Below are 20,631 nucleotides of genomic sequence, written 5' to 3' on the forward strand. Positions count from 1 at the left end.
GTCCCACCAAGACGTGGGGTATGGACCTGTACCACCAAACCTGGCTTTTCCCTGTGAATCAGGGCTGTGTAGCAGACACTTTATCTGCTGAGTCAGCCCCTGGCCTCTCTGTGCTGCATCTTTAAAAGGTTTTCACTTTAATTTTTATTTAGAAAAGCTTGAATCAATATAGTGAGAATCACTTTCATTCTTGTTTGTTGTTTTTAAGGGACAGAACCTCTGCTTGTCTCTCTCCTCCTTCCCTCTTCCTCCTTTTCTTCTTTCTGTTTTGATAAACTAGGGATTTGCACAGGGCCTGGTGGTACCTTGTTGGTGGCTCCAGGTCCAGAGCTATTTTTAAGTTCTGGACAATGTATTGGGATTTTTTTCTAATGCTTAGAAGGCTTGCCTTAGCTTATTTGGTAATCTGCAGCTATCAAAGGAAGTGTCGGACATAGCTGAATGTCTGAATGTGCCTGAGTAAGTAGCTATGGAGTCTGGGTAGCCACAGGGATGTGCAGGTGGACTCAAAGCAGCCAAGGCCTCGGACAGTGACCTTTCAGTTACAGGGCAATGGTATTGCGTGCGGGGCTAGGTCGGTGTACCTCGCTGAGGAGACGTCTGATGCCCAGCACCACAGCCTGGGCTCTGCTGCTTTGTTTCCCGTAGCTTCGGAAAGTTTCATGAGAAGAATCGGATTTTTCAAGTGTCCTGTGCTCATCACACTGTTTGTGCCTAGCCTTCTGCTTGTCTTTGAGAACGGTGCTTCCCAGGCGTCTGACAGTCCGCTCCTGTTCAGTGACGCCTAGAGGCGGTGCTCACTCAGCGAGATCAGTTAGCACAGAGGTCTCGCATGATGTCTGACTGAGGCAAGATCTGAGTGCCCTTAGAACACAACAGAAGGTGATCTGTGTGTCAGACTTCTAAGCAGGACCGTGGGGACAAAAGTCATCTAAGTCTTTTCTGGTTCAGCCTTGTCTATTTTTCGTTTGTTGTATTATGTTACTTGAGCACTGCCGGCGTGATGTGAGGACGGATGGGTATGAAATGTGCAGGTCAGTAGACAAGCTTCAAGGACCAACTCGTGAGTTACCCAGTGGGAAAGTACTCCCTTATTTCCTGAGTATCTGTAGGAACCCCACTATAGACAGCACCCAGCCTTAAACCCTAGGATCTGTGCACAGTCAGACCTGATGATACCATGGGGGAAGCAGCTGCTGGCCTTGGTTGACAGGGACAGAGGCAGTGTATGGGAGCCATGGCATTCCAAGAAGAGTGAGCAGCGCTGGTCCAGCCTTAGATTGGGTCAGGAAGGAGTGACGAGTTCTGTGTCCCACACATGTGTGACTGTTGGGTAACTCTCCCTCTGCCTGCTTTTTAACATTGCCACATTGCTGTTTTCATGCTGAAGGCCCGTGAAGAAGAAATGACTGGCAAAGTGACGGACCTGCAGACCCAGCTCGAGGAGCTCCAGAAGAAATACCAGCAGAGGCTGGAGCAGGAGGAGAGCACCAAGGACAGTGTGAGCTGCTTCTCGGGGGTCTGGGAAGTGTGGCCATTTCCTCAGCTTGGCTTGCCCACTGCCACACATTCAGCTCATTTGACCCAAGGGCCTTTGAGAACTCAAGTTCCTTTTTCACTCAATGCAATTAAAACCAAATGTTCAGATCTCATGTTAAGTGCAGTACTGGAATTTAAATCCAGGCTTCCACATTCAAAGCTAAACTTTGCTGTTTCTCAGTGCTTCCTGGCCTTTCCACAGACAATCTAGCAGACTGCAACTCCACCCTTGAGATTTCTTACAGGTTATCAGTCACTGAGGGCTGCAGTTTCTCAACAGCCAGCTACGTGGCTCTCCTTTCCAGAGTGCAGGGACGAAGCCTCTAAAAGCCTGTCTGAGCAGCACCCCTCACTAGCGACCAAGTGAAAAGGGCCTTTTTCCTGTTACAGAGAGCTGTGAACAAGTTCTGTCTGTCTGCTTAGCGTGTGGCTGTGGGTGAGGGCACACCTTTGCTGTTAAGTACTGCTTCTATGAAAACACGTGTCTTCGTACCAGGAGCTTCCCTGGCCTCAAGAGTATTGATGCTGTATCCTCACTGACAGAGTGTTGGTGCATTGTGAAGCCGACACAGATGCTGAGTTCTTATCCTTGTCTCAGAAGAGGGAAGAGACTATCCATACACAGAACTGTTCCCGTAGTCTCTCCATTCTCAATGTTTTGACTTTGTTTTACTTGAGATGGTAGGTCCTGCCATGTTTCCCAGGCTTGAGCCTTGAGTTTAGTCAGCTTCTGCTCAAGCCGTCTTCCCAGCTCCGCCTCCCAAATCGCTGGCATCAAGCTGATGCAGTGTTCCTTCTAAGTTCTAAGGCTTTGAGTGCTGAGTTCCATGAGAAATACTGTGTAGTCAGAGCCTAGCATGGGCCTCAGAGGTTGTGCTCAGAAATGTGTTACAGGACTTTGAAAGATGGGACATATGTACCCACGAAGTTAAGTGCATGATGGACAAACATATTCCTGTGTCAGTAATTCTGAAGGATAGAGATTACCACTTGTGTTGGGCATCTGTCCCCCTTTCTGACATGACAGCTACTGTGAGAGCTGTCGCAGCCTTCCAGTCCTTTCCTCTGTGTTATGTATGTTTGCATGTGGACAGTTTGGGTAACAGAAATAGACCAGGTTAGAAACAATGAATTGAAGTTGCTTTATTTAAGACCTGCTCGCTTCTTGTTTTCTCATCATTTCATGGTGCTCTGTTTTATAGTTTCCTCTACCTGTGGGTTTTATAGCTTATATTCTTTTCTTTAATCTCCAGGTAACAATTTTGGAGCTACAGGTAAGATTAGTTTTTCATTGAAGATTACTGAAGCTAGTACATTTTAGGAACACCAGCTCCTCCCTCCCCCCAGCCCTCTCCAATTTAGCAAGTTAAAACGTAGATACTGTTTCTACAAAGAACGTTTTTTGCAACAGAAAGAAGTAGGCCCAGGCATTGAGGGACACACTCCTTTCCATCTGGCTTCTTCTGCTCTTTCAGACACAACTAGCGCAGAAGACCACTCTGATCAGCGACTCCAAGCTGAAGGAGCAGGAGTTGAGAGAACAGGTACAGGCACGCGTGGCTGATGTGTGATGACGACTTCATAGTTGCTCTGAAGTTTTATTTCCAAATTCACGAGTGCATGAGACCTTACATCTGTAATTGCATATATTTATACTGGAACACTAGGGTTTTTTTTTTTTTTTTTAAGGTTAATTTATTCTATTTGTATAGGTATTTTGCTTGCATGCTTATATCTGTACACAATGTGCATACCTGTTGCCATGGACCCCATGAAATAAGTTACAGGTGTGAACTGCCATGTGGGCACTAGGAATTGAACCCTGGTCCTCTAGCAGAGCAGCCAGTGCTCCTGAGCCCTGAGCCATTCCTCCAGGCCCAAACTGGAACATTGCATTAATCGTTTTTATTGTGGTAAAGTTCACATAACGTAAATTCATCGTTTTCATCGTTTTACACTTCTATTTGGATCTGTTTCAACTTTATACTTAACTGTCATTCCTTCTTGCTGTCTCCCTTCCGACTCTGACAGCCACTACTCTGCTTTCTGTTGCTGTGATTTGCATGCTGCACGCATTTCAGTGAATGGAACCATACAGTACACAACCTGTGATGGCAGCTTCAGTAGTGAGGCAGCTTATGGTCTCTGTCCATTCATGTTGGCTGTCTTTTACTGTGTAGTCCTGGCCGAGATAAGAGGCACGGGCTACTGCTCCCAGCTGCCTCATACTTAACTCCTCCTGTGAGCAGTATATGAATCCTATCTCATGGTATAGAGCCATCTGCCAGTTTATACACATTTGGGTTGTTTTCACCTTTGTCTGTAGCAAGTAGTGCTGTTAGGAGCATTTGTGTTGTGTATCCCTTCTTGTTTTCTCTTGTGAGCCAGGGTTTCTCTGTGCAGTGCTGCCAGTCCTGAAGCTCACTCTGTAAACCAGCCTGGCACAGACAGGTATCCTCCTGCCTGAGCGCTGGGATTGAAGGAGCATGCTACAGTGCCTGACCTTGTGTGTCCCTTTTTGTTTGGGCACTTGCTGTTCTTTTAGGTAGATGTCTGGGAAGGAGTACAGTGGCTTTCTATATTAAAACTTCTTGAGAAATGGCCACACTGTTTTTCATAGCAACTGCTCCATGCTGAATCACGTCACTGGTTTATCAGGACTCCATTTTTTTACATCCTTATCAACAGGGTTCTGATTGTAGCCATGTGAGGAGGTAGCATACATCATTTCATGTGGTGTCAGTTTACCTTGTTTCTAGTGATTAATGACACTAACCACTTGTTGGCTTGTTGGCTCTTTGTATCTCTTCTGTGGAGTGATGTAGTATTCATTGATTGTTTTTGGATTTCTGTTTTCTTTTTGTTGTTGAGATGTAAGGACTTATGTGTCTAGACACACATTCCTTATCAGACATGTGATTTGTAAATATTTCTCCTGTTTTACAATTTGTCTTTTCACATTTTTGATACAGTCTTTTGACACACAAAAGTTTTTGATTTTAATAAAATTCAATTTATGTAGTTTTCCTTTCATTAAATATGCTTTTAGTTTCTACCGAGGAAACGATTTCTTTTAATTTTATCTGTATATACTGTTCATTGTATCTGTATATACTGTTCATTGTATCTGTATATACTGTTCATTGTATCTGTATATCCTGTTCCTTTAGCAGTAGGAAAGGCAGTGACTGTAGCTTTCTTTTCATTCCTTGTGATTTCCATGTTAATTTTATGGTATGGCTTGAATATTATTTTTAGGTCCATAATTTAGAAGACCGTTTGAAAAGATATGAAAAGAATGCATGTGCAGCAACTGTGGGGACACCTTACAAAGGTGAGCTGACTTCTGCCATATTCAGTTCATATTCTTCTCTTATTTTATTATGTATCTTTGTTAGTAGTTGACAAGTACAGATTATGTATACTTCCTGTACCATGATGCTTTTGCAGTTATTCACTGTGCAATGCACAAGTTGAGCTCACTGGTACATATTGTTGTGAGTCTTAGTTACTGTTCTGCGGTGAAGAGACAACTGGACTTGCTTCCAGTTTCGTATGATGATCATGTCTGGGACATGGGAACAAGCAGGCAGGCATAGGCAGCAGTGGGGAAGAAGGTGAGGATTTAGAGCCACAGACAGGAGGTAGAGAGAGACCCTGGGCTTGCTGTGGTTTTTGAAATTTCAAAGTCTACTCCACAGTGTCACACCACCTCCAGTGAGGCCACACCTCCTACTTCTTCCCAAAACAAGTTCCAGAGCTGGGGACCAAATGTTCAAGTCCATGAGTTTGTGTGTTCTGTTCTCATCCAGCCAAGCGCATGGTGGGAATGCTTTAAACCCAGTCCTGCCAACTCGCATAATATAATACATCACTGTCCCCAGTGTAATAGCCATCTGTCTTGAAGGGATTTCTACTGTGATGCCGGAATCTGCCTCCTTTGAACAATGAGCAGCTCCTTCCCACCTTCCCTCCCAGCCCATGGCAACTTCCGTCTCGGCCTGTTCTTCCCCGAGCCTGTGTAGGTTTCCTTTGGGAGTGAGACCTGCAGCGCTTGTCAGTCCATGCCTGCCGTGTCTTTAGCCGTGTGTCTCAGGTACACGACACTAAGTTTCAGTGCCAGACTTTGTTTTCACACATTGCATGTATCAGCACATTTAAATGATGAAAGGAATCTAAGAAGCCTAATGGGCTGTGCACACATCTCTCCTCCATGCTGCTGCTTTAAGGAGTAACATTTGAATACCCACCTCCCGTGGTGCCATCTGAGTGCCCACCTCCTGTAGGGAGAGGTGAAGCATCTCTGTTCCCACTGAGCTCTAGGTGTACCTGTGTAATAATAAACTCAGCACCTTATGGTGCTGAATCCCTCTGAGGCCGTGATACTCAGTCTTCTGTCCTCTTATTTAACATCTGTCTATAAAGTTTCTGGAAACATGGTATTTAGATTTACCAAGTTAGGGAATTTACATGATCCATTTCTTTTGCTTAATGTGTGAGTCATCTAGGTTGTGTATTTTATTCTGTTAGTCTGGTACATGCTCATACACGTGTTCCATAGTCTGCATGTGAAAGATTTCCTGGGAAATAATAGGACTGAGAAGAGAACTGACATGTCATAAGGTACACCTAGATGTTTCTGTATTTGTTCCATAATGCCTGACCCTGGGCACCCCAGTGGCCTCTCTACTGCTGCGTGTATCGTGGCTGAAGACACTTGGTACAGCATTTTAACTGTGTAGGTTGAGCCTCACTAGGGACTGTTGTGCCCCTCCTTGGTTTAGCAGCATGCACTCCTTCCTTGGTGGAGGGCCTTATGTTTCCATGTCCTTGAAAGTTAACTTGCCATTTTCTTTTCCATAAGTTGTTAAATACCCTGATTATTTGCCTTGTTTTGTTTTTTATTAGTATATATTAATTATACAAATTAATGAGCTTTCAGGACATTTCCATGTATGCATACAATATACTTTTAGCAAATCCATTACTATTACTCTTATCTCCTCTTTCTTTCTTTCTTTCTTTCTTTCTTTCTTTCTTTCTTTCTTTCTTTCTTTCTTTCTTTCCTTCCTTCCTTCCTTCCTTCCTTCCTTCCTTCCTTCCTTCCTTCCTTCCTTCCTTCCTTCCCTCCTTCTTCTTCTTCTTCTTCTTCTTCTTCTTCTTCTTCTTCTTCTTCTTCTTCTTCTTCTTCTTCTTTAGAAAGCAAGCTTTTATTATGAAAAACAATGTGATCTATGAAACTGACACACTAGTATCTTTGTAATAAAATAGCATAGCAGATGACTTAAATAATTTACAAAGAGAAGACACTGCTTTCGAACAGGGTTCCCCTCCCTGCATACCACAGTGCCCCCACGTGGAGCTTTGAAGTAGGCTTTATGAGCTGAGGCTTGCAGTCTGCAAATATATCCTCTCTTCCTGTGGGGGCCTGGGGGTGAGGAGCAGCGGTGAAAGTGGGTCCTCCTGAATCTCTGCCCTAGGAATATAGGGCGAGGGTTCATGGGATGACTCCTGCCAGGCCTTGGTTCTGGTTTCCAGACTCAGAACTGTCTGCCATCTTCTGGTACATTCCTAATATGGATGGACAACTATGAGGCTGGAGAGCCAGGAGAGTGTGCCAGAGTCCAAGAGTCCCCTGGGGGAACATGGGCAGTTCCCACCACCTCTTCAAGGTCTTCCAAAATAACTCTCAGGCTGTGGCCAGTGGTTACCAGTGGGCCCAGATATAGTGAAGTAGAAGGGTTCTGGACCCCATGTTAGTTAAGTCCTTGTTAGCAGTGGCCTGGGGATGCTGATAAACCCAATGCCACCTCCAGGAAGTTCATGGGTTGGGTGGCATGGACATCCTGGTGGTTTGGTGGCTAGACAGAGCCGGCTTCCTGTAGGATACTTGCTGTCCTCATTCATGGATAAGGGAGACGGTCATGTCACCCTCTCTTCAGCCTTCATGGCTCTGTCCAGCTTTTGAGACAGCTGAAGATGCTGGATTCCAGCTCCCACAGGCTCTAGGTCACTGTCAGACTCACTGGGAGAGCAGAGAGGATCTGTAGAGGAACAGGGGCTCTGGAGGGCAGCCTCTCTCCTTAGCTGCTGATGACAATGGGCTTGTGGAGCCATCTGCCCAGAGAGGCGAGGGTGTCCCCCTCTGAAGCATTCTAGTGTTTCTGCATAGCCAAGTGTTTTTTTGGCTCAAACTGGGTGGTGGCGACCATCTGTCTTTCTGGGCTCCTGGCTTCCTCCTCACTTTCACCTGTGTCTCCATTAGCCACTTGGTGCCACTGACAGGACTCCTGGATCCTATGGGACATAGCACGGAAGGCACTTTTGGCTGAGCGAGCTGCAGCCTGAAGACCTTGCTGCCCTGGCTCTGGACTTTCCAGGCCTATCCAGGAGGGGCCATTTCCAAGGTCCAGGCTGACCGCTCTCAGTGGCAGCCTCCTTTAGAATGGTCTGCACAGGGAGCCCAAGGGACCGGTCTCCAGATGACCCCCAGCAGACCGGGTCACCTCCTCTAGCTGTTCCTCCTTTAGGAATAACTGTCTGTGCACAGAGGTCTCCATGCCCTGCCGCGGAAACATAATATGCTTGGTCCAGTTTCTGCTGTCTTTGATACCCGGACCCAAAGATCGACCTTATCTCCTCTTTCTGTTTCCTCCCTTCATATACTCAATAATCTACTAGAGGTCTCACATGGCTGGGATTTCAGGCTGTGCCACTGGGCCCAGTTCACATGAAAGTCTTTTAAAAATCACTATGATACTGCGACTTTACACACTTCTGGTTTCTTATTTGTGTTTCAAAGCATTTTTGAAAATGTGATTGAAACTAAGTACTTTAATATTGGGATGCTTAAAAAGAAACTAAAAATGTCTTAAATCCTTGATAACATGAAAATGGTCATGTTAGCCACTGGAATATCTCAGGTCATCCATGTACTATTTAGTAGAGAAATACCACAGTTAAGGAGCTTGTATGCTTGTTGTATGCTCTTGTAGGAGAAGAATGCATACAGGAAATAGAAAATTTACAACAGTTCTAATTTTTGCTTCTACTATAGTAGTTGGGATATCCATAGTGTGAGCATGTGCACAGCACAGGGCAGCTAATGGGGCACAAGCCTCTTTCTGGCCCCTTGCTTCCTGATGTGTCTGTTTACTGAGTGATTAGCTATTTGGGTTTCCTTTTGTAATTTGATTTTGTCTTTTTTGACAGGTGGCAATTTGTACCACACTGAGGTCTCACTCTTCGGAGAACCTACCGAGTTTGAGTATTTGCGAAAAGTGATGTTTGAATATATGATGGGTCGCGAGACTAAGGTATAGATCCCGCCTCGTGACTTCTACGAGATTGCTTTTAGCACACACACTGATAGTATGTACACCAGTAGGTCGTATGGGCAGATTGTGTTCACAAAAATGAACTGTGTGTGTGTGTGTGTGTGTGTGTGTTATTTTAGATCTTAAAAGTAGGAAAAGCAATTGTATTTTAAGGAGGTTTTAGGGCCCTGCAGATAGATAGCACTGTGAATCATCATTCTATCTCCATGACAGTGACTGCTAAGAAACACTGAGGGATAATTTAATCTGTTACAAGTCGTTTCTACATATGCTGGATATTGATCATGTTTAAATGACCATGCTAATGCAAGTAGGAACTGTTGGTCAATTTGTTCTCTAGAACATAGCTCCTACATAAGGTTCTTGATACAGAGCCGTACTTTACTATATGTGACTTGTTTATTTTAAACCTTAAGTTAGACATCTGGTAAATATATCTTGAGTGGAATGAACGGAGTTAGGGAAGTTCATGAGCTTCTTTATCGGTAAAAATTTCCACTGCAATCAGTTTCTGCTTTTGATGCTTGTAGACTCCTCATGGGATTTACATCGTCTGCATATCATGACTGTGACTTTGTGTGAGTTATAGAGATGCTAATCCAGAGAGTGATACGGAAAATACATATAAAACCAAAGAGAGCAAGGGTAGAGATAAAGACCTAAAGATAGTATTACAGCTTTGTGGGATACATAGAGAAGCGTCAGTATATATCTTAGTATATATAGACATTAAGGGGGTTTTTTGTTGTTGTTTTTTTTTTTAATCAAACAAGTTTAGGGAGGTGTTATACACACACACACTCCCTTGGTTTTGGTTTTGGACTTTTGAGGCAACGTCTTGCTGTGTGATGACCTGCTTTGCCTCCCAGGAGCTGGAATTCTAGGTATATACCCCCATGTGTGGCCATCAGACCCTTTGAGTTATGTTAAAGTAATCAACCGTGAGCATGTGTCACAGAGCAGGGTCTGTTAGTTCATTGTGGCCCAGTGCCTTTCCTTGGTTCATCTCTCCTCATAAAGCAAAGGCACTGAATGACTCTGTTCTCATGCTGTGCTCTCACAGGGGCTAAAGCAGCCTGGATTTGCAGCTTGGTGGATGGGTAACATTTTGAGCATATGTACTGGGTGGAAGGCTGAGCTCTCAGGACTGTAGACACTTTAGACTCTAATGTTGTGGTTCAAGTGTTGTGGCTAACAGATCGTGGCCTTCCTGAGTCTAACATGCTAGCTGCAGCCTGTTGCTCCCGGGAAGTGTAGTGCTTGGGAAGTGTGGTTTCCAAGTTTGAGCCTCTGGAAGAGAGACACAGCCCAAGCCAAATATAACCTTGTCCTCTGTGAGCCTTCATTCACTTTGAGTCACAGCTTGGAAGGCCGCTGCCTCAGTGACCCAGCTCTTCATCCACCTTTGTCTGTGTTTGTTGTGATTATCTGGCTAAGGATGAACAGTCTATGAGTCTTCATCACATTTCACAAGTAAACTTTGAAACTGACGCTTAATCTACTGTCCATTCATTGCTATATGGACTGTCATAGTAGGTAGTGATGTGGACGCCAATGCTGTTGCTGACTGGAATTGAACAGTGCCTAGTTCTTAGTTAAGCAGGCTGTGGAGCAGAGTGCAGGGTAAGGACTTAAGGCTTCACTTGTGGAGGGTCAAGGTAGACTGGGCTCTAAGCAAGGGGAGAAGTAGGTTTTGATAGGGAGTCCTCAGCACTTGTGCAAGGTGGGCAGCAGCTAAGTGAAGGCCCAAGAAAGCCATGTGTGAGCTCCCTGAGTCCCAGGAGTCTGGTCCAGCTGAACTCTACCTGTGAAGCCCAAGAGTTCCCAGCTAGGACCACACAGTCTGGAAGGCTAGAGGATCTGAAGTGCTTCCAGAATTTTACCTGTGTGTATGTATCACAGAGAAGATAGTTCTGAAATGGCCAACAAGAATAGAGCTGGTTTTAGGTGCATCTGTTGTGGCTTGCTTTAACAAAGAACTCAGAAGTGGCCAGCAGCCTTCGGAGGAAGGACTTGGCGCTGTGCTGCCTGCCTGCATCGGCAGTCCCCATGAGTCACCACCTGCTTCTCTTCACCTCCTTTGGCTGCAGCATCCTTTCTGAGGCAGGTGCTTGGAGGAGCTGCACATGCTCTGTGCACATGCTCTTACCTTATGGAGCTACTTCAGCCCTGCTTTCTTCCTCTTCGTGGGCTTTGGTCCTCTGCTTCCTCATTGATACTGAAATCCAGTCTACCTTCCGTTTTGCTCTGTAAGTGTCATTGAAGAGGCATCTCCTGAGGAGACATCAGCTGAAGAGCCTGCTCATTAAAGCAGGTGGCTCATTTGAACTTTGCCTTCCTAACTAACTAGGACCTGAGGATGTGGTTTGGAGAGTAGACAGTCTGATTTCTTTCCACAGTGTAGCAAGAGCCAGCTGGAGGCCTTATGGTTGTCAGGTATGGATTCTGGGCCACTGATGAACTTAGGGATGGATTTTCCATTTAGTGGTGTCTGTAAGTGGGAAGAGACAGCTAGTCACAGTTCACGGTTGTGTCTTTGTAAACATGTTTGAACATGCCTGTGTGGTTTCAGAATGAAAGCTTTGATACATATGATACTGAAAATAAGGAAATGTTCTATATAACTGAACCTTTGAATTTTAGATTTTTGGTACCTGGAGGGGAGGGGAATCTTAATAGTAATACAGAAGAAGTCCTCTCTGTGTAAAAAGAAAATACTGAAATAGTTTCTACTTCTTACTTCTTTTTGCCAGTTCATGACACATATACCTGATCTCTATACTCAAGTTTAACACACTAGCTTGTGTTCTGTCTGTTAATATAATTTAAGGAGGTGTTGTCAACGCCTCACAGATCCTCCAAGAATGTGGTTGTTTTAAATGGCATTTTAAAAATATTGTTAAAGCCATTAAAATGGCAAAGCCAAAACCAAGAAAGATGTCTGAAACTAAAGTCATTGTATGTGGGGTTTGCAGCTGAAAACAGTCTCAGTTGAGCTGGTTGAGCTATTGTTAGGAATATGCACTGTTCTGCCTCAGCTCTCTACAGGTAATAGGAATTTAAAGATGTTAGTTTCTTCCCTTTTTGTTATTAATTAAATTTTTTCTGGTGATATGAATATAGTTCCAAAATTTTGGGTTGATAATATTGTGCTGATTTTTTTCCTACAACTTTTCCCAGAGCCCCACTGCTGCCACCAAACACACAGGCCTACACACAGAGTTCATGTAGCCATGGGCACTGGTTCCCTCTTCTGGGATGCTCTACCATGTTCTCTAGGAGTCCCCAGGAGAGAGCACCACCTGACCTGAGATGTAAGCACTGAGCTCATTACCATTCTCACCTCATGTTGACATCTTCTCTCCTCTCTGTCTGCCTAACCACATCTCATCTTGATACACAATAGGGAGTTTTCAACCTTTGAGGAGAATTTTCCAGGAGCTTTTGGGGTGACAGTCTGACTTACGGTATATTTATTCTGATCTGCACAGTTTATGATCTTGTTTTGCAAACTCCCATGTGTAATGTTTTGATTCATCATGTGTTCTACCAAACACAACATCTGTGTTCCTTTAATATGTGATTTCTATTAGGCTGACATGCTGCATGTCTTGAAAAGTAACTTCTGAGCATGTTCATGTCCATGCAGTAGCCCATGTCTACGAGACATATGATGTGACTTAGTTAGAGCCTCTAATCCCAGTTACCTAGAGCATCTGTTTTGGCAATGTATCTAATTACCTAGAGCATCTGTTTTGGCAATGTATCCTGTAGGTTACTGCAAATATAAGGCTGTTCAGATGAATTCGTGATGAAGTTTCATCTTAATGAGATAAAAAATTAACAGTTAGATCTTTATTCAGCTTCATGCTATTGGAGATACGTTATCTGAAGTAATTCAAAGGTAGAGCTTGTAAGAAGCCCTCTTAAATTGAGACGCTAGTGCTGGTCTTTACTTCCTTGACTGACACCTTCACATCATACTTCTTTGTCCGTGACTTCCATTGAGAGCACTAAGGAATCCTGCAGAACATGTCCGAATGCTGTGAGACTTGTTTGCCTCGTCCTCTGCCAATGATCCCTTTCCTGTTGCTTCTAGACCATGGCCAAAGTTATAACCACTGTCCTGAAATTCCCTGATGATCAGGCTCAGAAAATTTTGGAAAGAGAAGATGCTCGTCTGATGGTAAGTTCCAGAAGTCAGCTGTAGGGAGACAGCTTTCTTACAGTTTATAGCCTGCCTCGTTTGTGGAGCCTTTCTCTTTGTAAAAGAACTTGCAAGTTTTTGAATGTCTTTTGTACCACGACTCAGCAGTGGCAGTGGATAGGCATTAAGAAAGTTAATCCCAGGCAGGTTTGATGGGGACTCTCAAGGGAAAGAGTTCTTAGTGGGACAGTTGATGCCACATTTGTGGTGTGGGGGTTCCCAGAGCTTGAGTAAAGCAGCATTCATCCTAGGAAGGGGTGAAGCGTGTGTCATGGCCCTTGGCTGGCTGAATACATTGAGTCTGCAGCCATCTGCTCCTGGAGTTGTTACAGAGAATGTAGGAAATTTGAAGTTATGAAGAATATGGAAGCGTTACTTTTAGGGATAAATGGTAACTCCCATTTAATTATATGTGAATGACAGATAGGCCCAGCAGACCATTCGAATGATGAAATAGATGTGTAGGAAATGTGAAGTAATGTATGGGCATGAAGTGGGGTACATCCTGTAAGTTGAAAACTAATCAAATTGACTGATCTTTTTATCAGTCTAAAGAGTCTTGATATTTGTACAGGATCCTTTCCTGTATCTTTAAGAGAATTTCATTTATAAAGTATAATGTAATTGGCTGAAATTGGAATCAAGAGAGTCTTTTGTTATAGAGAAGCCTGTTCTTAATTTTTCCTAAAAGCGCACTTTCTCACTAAAGTGCTACAGACCCCGGAATCATAAACCCACATGTCTGCTCCCCCCCCCGCCCCCCCCCCCCCCCGCCCCGCTCTGCCAGGGTTTGCTTTCCTTGCTCACTTGCTCGCTGTGCTCACTCGTCTTCCATGTTGTCTGTTGCTCCCGTGCTTTGTGGTACTGGAGACTGAAACCAGAGCCTTATGTGTGCTGGAGCCCTGGCCACCGAGCTACGTCCCCAGCCTCATGTGTAGTTGGGATTGGTCCTTGACAGACCATGGTGGCTTTGTTGGTCTCGCTCGTTTCCCCTAAGTTAATAAATCATCAGCACCTTATAGCACTTGAGATGAAGGCTTCCACCCCACCATGAGACTTAGCAGACCCTGGCATGTAGCAAGATGTCTGCCAGGTGGGCTGGAGAACAAATGCAAATACAAATGGTGCTTCATGAAAACAATGCATATGCTAATATGTTTTTAATTGAGAAAGTGGTTTGGCTGACATTGTTAGGATAAGAAATGACAGATCACTTTCTAAAATGTTATAAACAATTCAGGAAAATTACTTAGGAAATCTTCCATAATCTTCAACATGAGACTATTGGCTCCATGCCAAGATTATGACTGTGGCAGGCCAGGGGACATGCCTATGATCCCAGCACTTAGAGGTTGGAGCAGAAGAAGTCCCGCTCAATGTTGTTGTGGGTCACATAAAGCATTGACTAGTTCCACCTGACTCCTCTTTATTCAATTCTCTAATAAGAGGTTCCTAACCTTAGAAGAATAGACATGGGATGTCCACATTCCTGTCTGTGTGCTTCTGCAGATTCTCTTGCGCAAAATACTAACCTTAGGATGCTGTGTGTGGTGAAACATTGTCCTAGTTTGTTTCATTGTGCTCCTTTTTACTAACTTCATTGTGTATACACACACACACACACACTTCGAGGCTTGTCACACCATCCAGAAATGAGCTCAGCTCTGGTTAACAGCCTTTGCTGTCATACTGCCATTGCAAAGCAAACCATGATGTGAGTTAATGATGTTGGATGGTGGCTGGCCTTCTGAAACTCGGCCGTGGGATCTACTCAAGAAGCTTGCTACGGTGAACCGCGCTGACATCGAGTTCCTTTGCATTAGAATCGCAGCATGGTGCAGCTGCTCCTGACAGTCTGTTGAATTATGAGGGAATTATTCAGTGATAAAATTGACACCTTTTAGGAATGAGAATTCAATATACAGGTGTATTGCATATATGAATTTCAAATTCATTGACTTCTAAAAATTCATGGGGGTAAGCTGAAATTATGTAAATCAAATTTTAATGTGTATGGTAATGGAATTACAACAAAAGTCACTTCATAATATAAACCCCTGTAATTTACTTGGCAGTTAATGCACCTTTCAGCATTTAAACCTTTAAGGGAACATTGACAGTAAGAACCTAGGATGGGGAAGTATTACATACTCCTTATGCTTTGCCCGGTGACCCTGAATTTGAAATGACTGAGGTACCATCTGTAGTTCTGTCCGCTTCATATGCACACTGTAACCACTGCACTACTTGTCTGAAAACTAACCCAATAAGCTTTTCCTCTTGGCTTTGTAGTTCACCTCACCTCGCAGTGGCATCTTCTGATACCCGTCAGTCAGGCTGTGCTTAGTAAGCATGTGGTGAGTGGACAGCCATGTTTGTATCTTTGGTACAGAGATCACGTGTATTGTATGCCAGCAACCATTTTGCTGGGATTATTTTGTTCTTTTTAATGGACATGATTATGACATTGGGTTCATGTAGTTGCTTTCTGTTGATTCTGTGAAATAGACTGATACATGGACTAACAGCCACCAAGAATGGCTGCAGATTATGATGGAGAGATGAAGGATACTTGTGGGTGCAAGTGAGGATGTGCTGTGCTGTGCTTCAGATTCAAGTGAAGAGAGCCCACGTTCTGCAGAGCCTAATGAGAATGCTAGGTTGAAAGAAAAAAAAGAGAGAACTAATAAAGTTGATTAAAACTAAACACAGTTTTATTGCATCCCAAGATCACACAGCTCACTTGAAGACAGCGCGTATGTATGTTCTGTGGGTGTTCCTCAGCAGCCTGGTTTAATTGAATATGGCTGTCTCTGGTGAGCATTTATTACGAGGAAATGTAATTGTCTAAAATGTTTCCCACCGTTTACTAGTCCTCAACATTTAAGGATCCCCAGACTCACACAGTAGTCGTTGTCATTAGCTTGATTGAACATTGCCATAAACACTTGGGGTGCACATTTACCTTAAACTTGCTGTAATTCTCATGAATCACAGCTAAGTTGAATCTCAGTGACTAACATCTGACTATACCCGATGATAATGGACTCTGAGCTACCATGTGGGCATTGGGACCCGAACTCAGATCCTCTTCCAAGAGTGGCCAGTGCTTTTAAGCAGCCTCTGATTTTCTTTGTTTGTTTTTAAATTTTGTTTGCCTTTTTAAAAACAAAAACAAACAAACAAAAAAACCGCCTGCATTGAGGCTCCTTTTGATTTAATTTGCTTTCAAGGTTATCTGGAGCTGAGTCATTCCAGTGTGCTCCATGGGGCTGGTTTCATTAGTTTGCTTTAATAGTAAGCGATGAGACCTGGCCAGCAGTGAGTCCTGAGAGCTGTGCCACACTGCAGCGCTGCAGACAGCTGCTCTCTTACACTGGGAACGTGTGCTCAGCATCGCTGTTGACTGATTGCTTGTCCATTTGACTTCTGGTTTGAAACCTAAGCTTTGCAAAAATACCTGAGTGAATGCCCACATCTGCCATCACTTTTACGTTTCTAACATTTTGTGAAAGTCTCTCCCTGTTGTCACTCTTGGTTTCTCTCCATGTATCTCCCGTTTGTGAAACATTGGCAGTTACCTGTAAACATCATGCTTACAGCAAGCATTCGACAGACATAAGGGCAGACATAAGTGGATAGTGAGTGCATCTTAACGTCAGTAGGATTACCACACTTGATAAACTCACTAGCTAGAGAACACTTGTTATTTGATACTATACGTAATAAATGTTCAATTTTCCCATTTTTCAAATGAAACCTCTTGTAAATATTTAAGATCTCAGGTTCCACAGAGAGCACACACAACACTGAGTGGTCATGCTCTTGGGTCCCTGGTCTTTGCTTTCATAGCACTGGTTTGTGAGCTCGGTTGAGCCCACTTTTGTTTCCTAAGTGGGTACAAGCCAAGGTTTCAAAATAATCATTGAAAAGAAGCAACCTTATCAGAAGGTTTTTGTTTTTTGTTTTTTCCATTTCTCCATCAGGTTCCCAGGGCCAGCATGATTGTTGGGCCAGCTTTGTGAATACTCAGAATGCCTTACCATGTCCCCTGCTGAGTGTCAATGGGCAGTTTGTTGACTTCTCTTAAACTACTCAGATCTGAGTCCCTGCATTTAACAATTGAATCCAGGAAATTCTTAGGAAAAGTCTGGGTTTGTCTCAGCGTTTTTTAAGTTTTAATGAACTTCCAGTGAAGCTTAGCCTTTTACACCACAGCGCATCTGTCTTGCTGCGAGCATTCCAGAGAGTGTAGCAAATGCACATACTGGCATGGTGGGACCAAGGCCTTCACTGTAAGCCCTGTCTGAAGAGCTGCCTTGGTGGGAGTGCCCACACAGCACAGGCTGTGCCCGGGCTCTTGTCAGCGCTCAGCAGCACTGCCTTCTGGGATTGCTGACAATCAATCATTTGATTGACAGTTTAAATCATTCTAGAATATTCCAACAGGAATTAACATTTGTACTTTTTTACTGTCATCCCTAGAGTGTGAATTTACCTTATCTTGAAGAAACAAAACAGATCTCACACAAGCTGGCTGTAGGAGCTTACTTGTTTGTTTCCTTATTTCACCCTAGTGTCCTTTTTTCTTCCTTTCAGTCATGGCTCCGAACCTCATCTTGAAGAAATGGAGAGAGTGAGGCTGGGCAGCCGCTGCCTGGGAAGCTGTCCACCTGTGGGGCTTTTAGAGAATGGCGCTGTCATTACAGGCCATTGGTGTAGCTTGAAGGCAGATGCTACTCTGGCCTCAGATACATTGCTGTGGAAGCAGGCGCTTTTGGTGGGGAGATGGTGGTGGGTTTGTCCTTTTTTATTCAGTTTTTTCTTGGGAAGTTTTCTGTGGTTTAAAGGCTGTTCTGACTGGCCCCACCTGGCTTGGCTCTTCAGTGTCTTTTTCTTGTGTTCTCCCTCTCTTTAAAGAACTGTCCATCTTCCTTATTTATTTTAGGGTGGTTTCTTTTTCTTCCTAAAGACTTGTGCAATATATTTTGAGGTGAAACTTAGTGAATTTTTTTCTGATAAATTAGAGATTTTAATTGACTGTTTCACAGATTGATTTTTTGAATATTTGCTAAAGCCTAGTTCTTTATGCTATGATAAGTCCCAAATGGCAGTACCTCATGTTTACCTAGCTTTTGGACTTATATTATTTTTCAGAGGAAAAAATACTACTGTAAATTGTAAATAGTACATAATCCTATTGTCTGCAGCTCTGTGACTGTTGGCCATGTCATCTCAGAGGATCAGATAAATAAAGTTTATTTCCTATATAATAGTGTTCATTGTGCTTCTTTTTAAGTTGAAATCACTTCAAGATGGCTAAGCACCCGTGTTCCAGTTCAGGTTGGTAATGGAGTGAGGGCTGTCAGGCCAGCTGACTGCTGGTCAGTAGGACAGATGTGCGTGTGTATGTTCAAAGCCACACGAGCAATGAGGAGGATATGGACACACACACACACACACACACGCACACACACACACACACGTTATAGGAGGGTTTCTGCTCTGGGAGTCACTGATTGTTCTTATGCCTAATGAAAGGAAGTTTCTGGGCGGGAAGCTGTGAGAACTGCTCAGAAGGGTCCACACACTCCTCACATCCGGGGGAACATGGTTCTCAGACTCTTAGATCTGTAAAACCTCTGCACGGGATGGAATGTTGGTTATCCAGCCAGCCTGCCACCCTCTTGGGGTTTCCTGCGCTGTGAGGGAGGGGCCACCCACACCCTACAACTGTAGCTCCCTTCTTGTCTTTTATGCCTCTTCCGAGGGTAGGAGTTTGGCCTCTTAGTGCTCTCCACACAACTTCCTGTAATTTCTCCTTAACCCCTTCTGCAGATACCCCAGTGTAAGGGAGCAGGGTCAGTTGGCAAAGGTTTTCTCTAAAGGGCCAGTTAGCGAGCATATTTAGTCATAGAGGCCATGTGCTTTTGTTGTAGTCAGAGCAACTATAGACAATTCTTAAGTGAGTGAACATAGTGTGTTTCAGTAAAATTTTATTTGTATTAAATATTTCATGTTTGTACACATGCATAAATGTGTTTAGATGCTGTCCACCTTCCCAGTCCCTTTCCCTCCCAACTTCATGTGCTCTCTTTTAAAGTCATTACTCATTTAATACCCACCAAGTTCATTAGTGCTGCCTGCATGTTCATGGGTGTGGGGCCGTCCTCTGGAGTATGGGCAGCCTCTCAGGACTCGCATCCCCAAAGGAAACTGACCCCCTTCCAACCCAGTAGCCATCAACTGCCAGTAGCTCTTCAGAAATGGAACTTCATGGACCCCTCCCATAATGTTGGGGTCTTGGCTGGCTTGATCTTGTACAAGCCTTATGCTTACAGCCCCAGGCTTTGTGAGTTCATACATGCAGCTGTGCTGCTGTGTCCCACAAATACCGTTTAAAATGTTATTTTCAAAGAAGGTGTCAGGAAGTCGAGGGTCGAGGGATATCTTGGCAGTTAAGAGTTCTTGCTGCCCTTGCAGAGGATATAGGTTCAGTTCCAGCACCCACTTACTGGCTTACAACAATCTGTAATTCTAGTTCCAGAAGATCCAACATCTTCCTCTGACTTCCGTTGGCACCAGGCACACACGTGGTGCACATACATACATTCAGACAAAAAAATAAATCTTAGAAAAAGTTCTAAACGGGATTTTGGTTCTCAGGTATAGTTTGCCGGCTCCTGTGAAGCCAGTCAAGCTGCGCTCTAAGCATGGAGTCAGGAGAGGAGTAGGAGCGCATACAGCAAGCAGGGGTTGCTGGCTCTTCCTCCGTGCCTCACCTGCCGCAGCCCACTTGACTTACCCCAGTGGGAAGAAGAACATTTGCTTATATTCATGTTAGCACCTTGGGCCAGGTGAGACTTTCAGCAACCCTTCCTGATTGGAAGTTGGGAGATATCCGACTTTTATCTAGGATAATTATAGGACTTGTTGGCATCACAGATGTCAGCTCAGGGCTGGGTACTTTTTCTCCCATTCTCTGAAGCTTGAGAAACGAAAGTTTATCATGGCTGCAGGTCAACTCCAGACCACAGAGAAAGAGCTGTGACCTCAGGGTTCAGTCCAGACCTAGCCAGAGGCTGGCTAGCCTCATGACTGCTGTCAAAAACCCTGCTGCCAAGAAAGCAGCTCTCCTCGGCGGAAGCTGGGAGGAGTTTATTGGTTGACACGTTGGCACAGCCTTTACCTGCAGTCACTGTAATTTGTGCTACTTTGTTTATGTGGATGCATGTAGAGCTTGGTAGGGAATGGCTCGAAATGATTGAACTTGGCATTTCTAAATTAAAGGGTGTGAGCAGTATTTTTTAGATTTTGCTATGTATATGTAGCCCTTTTAAGCAGTTTTTAATGTTACCATATGCACATTTGTACTTCATGATCATGGGTGCATGTCATGGCTCATGGGTGGAGTCAGTTCTCAGGTCAATGGGCTTTCACGGCAAGTAACTCTACCCACTGAGCCATCTCACCACCACCCTAGCCTGTTTCTTGTTTAAAAACCCAGGCGAGAGGAGAGAGGTCCCGGTCCCTCCCAGGTCTCTCTGG

At 44.1% G+C, this 20,631-nt stretch overlaps 1 protein-coding gene and 1 pseudogene across 24 annotated transcripts in view; one reads left to right on the forward strand and one right to left on the reverse strand.

The window, feature by feature from the left end:
* Golga4 (golgi autoantigen, golgin subfamily a, 4) overlaps nt 1–18,353 on the forward strand; it is a 76,324-nt gene extending 57,971 nt beyond the window's left edge. For 13 of the 24 annotated variants that reach the window (XM_006512187.4, XM_017313473.2, XM_017313475.2 and 10 more), the window contains 8 exons: nt 1,391–1,501; nt 2,793–2,813; nt 3,015–3,083; nt 4,798–4,873; nt 8,752–8,855; nt 12,976–13,062; nt 15,376–15,440; nt 17,683–18,353. In XM_006512187.4, coding sequence (XP_006512250.1) covers nt 1,391–1,501; nt 2,793–2,813; nt 3,015–3,083; nt 4,798–4,873; nt 8,752–8,855; nt 12,976–13,062; nt 15,376–15,405 — 498 coding nt within the window. In that variant the 3' untranslated portion in view covers nt 15,406–15,440; nt 17,683–18,353. Of the gene's footprint in view, nt 1–1,390; nt 1,502–2,792; nt 2,814–3,014; nt 3,084–4,797; nt 4,874–8,751; nt 8,856–12,056; nt 13,063–15,375; nt 15,441–17,682 lie in introns of all 24 variants that reach the window. The other 11 variants (XM_006512189.4, NM_018748.3, XM_017313483.1 and 8 more) reach the window with 9 other exon arrangements.
* Nucleotides 7,442–8,105, reverse strand: Gm18935 (predicted gene, 18935; annotated as a pseudogene).
* Nucleotides 18,354–20,631: the final 2,278 nt, after the last annotated feature.

The sequence above is a fragment of the Mus musculus genome, chromosome 9 (genome assembly GCF_000001635.26).
Source record: "Mus musculus strain C57BL/6J chromosome 9, GRCm38.p6 C57BL/6J".
NCBI lineage: Eukaryota > Metazoa > Chordata > Mammalia > Rodentia > Muridae > Mus > Mus musculus.